Raw genomic sequence first — 3,498 nt, forward strand, 5'->3', positions numbered from 1 at the left:
GCCACGTCCGCGCCCTGTCCCTGTCCCACGTACACGCCCTGTCCCGCAGGCCCCTGCCCTGTCCTGCTGCCTGCTCGCCTGCCTGGCTAAAAGCAGCGTTATTTTGGCTTTCCAGCCCTCACCTGCCTGGCTCAGGCTCTGGCCTCCCTTGGAACTGCCCTTGCTGGCTGCTAGAGCAGCCCTGGGGCCGGCAGCAGACACAGGGCAGGGCGGTTTAGGGGTGTCAGTTTGGTTTTCAGCCTGAGACACAGCTCTGAGAGTGACTCAAGTCACCCGGGGTGGAAACTTTCCCTGTGCTGCCTCTGTATGCCTTGGTAGTAAAGAGGATTCTCCCTCCTACCCGCTGGGCAGGAGCTGCTGCTCGGTTCCCAGGGACGGGGGCTTTCTTGCAGGTTAGCTTCCAGGTTTCCATTTTGTGTATGCCAGCAAATGTCCCTGTAGTCTGCAGTGACCCAATGCCCACCTTCCTGGGAAGCAGGGGTGGAACGGGGCCAGCCCTGGGCAAGGGAGGGGAGGCTGGAGGGAGTGCTGGGACTGTTGTAGAGAGGGGATGTCGGAGCTGGAGGAAAAAAGGGGGATGGGGGGAAGAGGGCAGAGCTGATGCCCCTTGAGGAAACCACCCAAGTTAATACCGTTAGATGACTCCCTGCCCTTGTGCTTAGGGGTGAATTAGCCTGAGGGATTTGTGCTGTAGGATATGGGTGACACCAGGATCTTTAACCTGGATTTAACAGGAAGAACAAGGGTTTTTCCCCGGTATGTGACAAGTGTCAGATAAACCCTCCCTGTCCGAGAGGTGTGAACCATGTCGGCAGGGTGTGCTACAACCTGCCCAGCCCATTCCTCTCTGGGTGTCGTCCTGGCGCTGGCTGGGCCAAGTGGAGGGAGTGCTTAGAGGCAGTGCTGACGTGACAGTGTCCAAGTCCTGCCTGCCCCTTCCCTCCCAGGGCCCGTAGCTGTTGTGCTCACCCCAGACCACCTCACACAGCGCTCTGCACTGAAGGGCCTTTCCTCCCCCAGGGAACCATGGCAGAGAAGATCCTGGTGACCGGCGGAGCTGGCTACATCGGCAGTCACTGTGTGCTGGAGCTGGTGGAGGCTGGCTATGTCCCCGTGGTCATAGACAACTTTCACAATGCCATTCGAGGTACAGAGCCTTCATCCTTTCCCATGCAAGGGGCTCAGACTCTCTCGGTCTATGCCAGGACCTCCCGCTATCCCAGCACCTCACTCCCTTCCATCTCCCCAGGGGCAGACGCGCTCCCTGAGAGCCTCCGGCGTGTGCAGCAGATCGTGTGCCAGCCCATCCTCTTTCAGGAGCTGGATATCACTGACGAGGCAGCGCTGCAGGAGCTCTTCAGTAAGGTGAGAGCGAGAGCTGCGGTGCCCCAAGGTGGCTTCATGGGCTGCGGGGAGTGAGAGGGGTTTGTGCTGGGGGTGGGAGCCAGGAGGGAGACGTGGACTGGGCAGGAGCTGAGCGGGGAGGACAGTGCTGAGGAAATGCCATGACCAGCAAATGTTCCTCTGGGCCATGGAGACCACACGGGCTGGCTGAATGAAACTCCTGGGGAGACTTCTGACTGGTTTCTGCCTGGAGCTTCTGTCTCCTATTGCTGTGGCACTAACGCCAAGCTCTTTTTCCCTCTGCAGCACCGTTTCTCAGCTGTGATGCACTTTGCGGGGCTGAAGGCAGTGGGGGAGTCTGTGCAGAAGCCCCTGGAGTACTACAGGGTGAACCTCACCGGGACCATCCGGCTGCTGGAGGTGAGCGGAGCCGAGAGGCAGCGTGTGGCGCTGGGGGCCGCACGGGTGCTGGGTGACTGGTGCTGGGTGTGATCCTGCTCTGGGGTGGCCATTCTGGCTGGCAGCCTGGTCCCTGCGGTGCTCCCCCTGCCCAGGCCCTGTCCCAGGGGTGTAACAGTGCCTGCATGGCAGGAGCTGCCGCCTGCGGAGGGCTGAGCCGCGCAGCTGAGCTGGAGGGCGCGGAGCTTGCTGGCTCAGTGGCGGCTGGTCCCTGCTCCACAGACCATGAAAGCCCACGACGTGAGGAACATCGTGTTCAGCAGCTCTGCCACCGTTTACGGAGACCCCAAATACCTGCCCCTGGATGAGAACCACCCAGTTGGAGGCTGCACCAACCCCTACGGCAAATCCAAGTACTTCATTGAGGAGATGATTCGAGATCTCTGCAAAGCAGAGAGGGTGAGGAGCTGCCCCAAGGCGCGCAGGGCTGGGAACCGAGGTCTTTTCCCACTGGAGCATGCTGGGGTGACCAGGCAGCGCCGCACAGCACTACACTCTTCCCAGGCAGCCACGTTTGTGTGTTTCCCCAGGACTGGAATGCCGTTCTCCTGCGTTATTTCAACCCCATCGGTGCCCACGAGTCAGGCATGATCGGAGAAGATCCTCAGGGGATCCCGAACAACCTCATGCCCTACGTGGCACAGGTACTGCCCCACTTCAGCCTTTGAGGACCCCCGGGCTCATGGTGCCTGAGTGGGGCACAGGGTGACGGGGCTCTCGTGGGCTTGTCCCTCTGTGCAGGTGGCAGTGGGGCGCCGGGAATTCCTGAGCGTGTTTGGGAACGACTACAGGACGGACGATGGAACGGGTACGTCGCGGAAGGGGTGGAGCAGACACCCCGTCCCCCGGGGCAGCCATCGCAGCTCCCCAGCCCGGCTGCGCCCCGGGCAGGAGGGCTTTGCGCTCACCCTCTGTGTCCCCACAGGCGTCAGGGATTACATCCACGTCGTGGATTTGGCCAAGGGCCATATCGCTGCTTTGAAGAAGCTCAAGGAGAACTGCGGCTGCAAGGTACCAAGAGGGCCATTGTCTGGGGTGTGGTCAGCCCTGCCAGGGCTGTGGGGCTGGGCCAGGGCCCGGCTCTTGCAGCCCTGGGGAAGGTAAAGGGGGCCTGGCCCTTCTCCCCTTGTGAAAGAAGCTGACCCATGTTCCTTATCTTCCTCCCAGATCTACAATCTGGGCACAGGCACCGGCTACTCCGTCCTGCAGATGGTCCGGGCCATGGAGAAAGCCTCAGGGAGGGAGGTAGGGTCTGACCCGCAGCCTGCAGGGCTGCGGGCACGGAGCCAGCTGCTCCCACAGGCCCCTCGTCGCCGCCCCAAGCCGTCACTGCCACGGCAGCCCTTGTGCCTGTGTCTGCGGCAGCCACTGGCACCTCCCCCTCAGCTCCGGGGCCTCGGATGAGGCCCCTCTGCCGAGAACCAGGAGCCCCCAGACCCCACGGTGCTGCCTTCCCTGCAGATCAAGTACAAGATCACGGGCCGGCGGGAGGGAGACGTGGCCTCCTGCTACGCCAACCCGGCGCTGGCCGAGTGCGAGCTGGGCTGGAAAGCTGCCTTTGGCCTGGACAAGATGTGTAAGAGCACCCCCCACTCCCCGGCGCGCTGTGCGCCGCCGGCTGCCCCTCTTCTGGCCCACCCCTCACTGCCGCTCTCTCCCTGTTGCAGGCGAGCACCTGACGCTGGGAGGGGGGGG

General features: G+C 62.5%; 1 protein-coding gene across 1 annotated transcript in view; it reads left to right on the forward strand.

Moving 5' to 3' along the window:
• Positions 1–1,026: 1,026 nt before the first annotated feature.
• Positions 1,027–3,498, forward strand: part of GALE (UDP-galactose-4-epimerase) — a 2,635-nt gene continuing 163 nt past the window's right edge. The window contains exons 1-9 of the mRNA XM_009276243.1: positions 1,027–1,147; positions 1,250–1,365; positions 1,651–1,764; positions 2,026–2,202; positions 2,334–2,447; positions 2,545–2,611; positions 2,729–2,814; positions 2,971–3,048; positions 3,265–3,379. Of these exons, the coding sequence (XP_009274518.1) occupies positions 1,027–1,147; positions 1,250–1,365; positions 1,651–1,764; positions 2,026–2,202; positions 2,334–2,447; positions 2,545–2,611; positions 2,729–2,814; positions 2,971–3,048; positions 3,265–3,379 (988 nt within the window). The remainder of the gene's footprint in view (positions 1,148–1,249; positions 1,366–1,650; positions 1,765–2,025; positions 2,203–2,333; positions 2,448–2,544; positions 2,612–2,728; positions 2,815–2,970; positions 3,049–3,264; positions 3,380–3,498) is intronic.

This window comes from Aptenodytes forsteri, unplaced genomic scaffold, assembly GCF_000699145.1.
Source record: "Aptenodytes forsteri isolate BGI_AS27 unplaced genomic scaffold, ASM69914v1 Scaffold321, whole genome shotgun sequence".
Lineage (NCBI taxonomy): Eukaryota > Metazoa > Chordata > Aves > Sphenisciformes > Spheniscidae > Aptenodytes > Aptenodytes forsteri.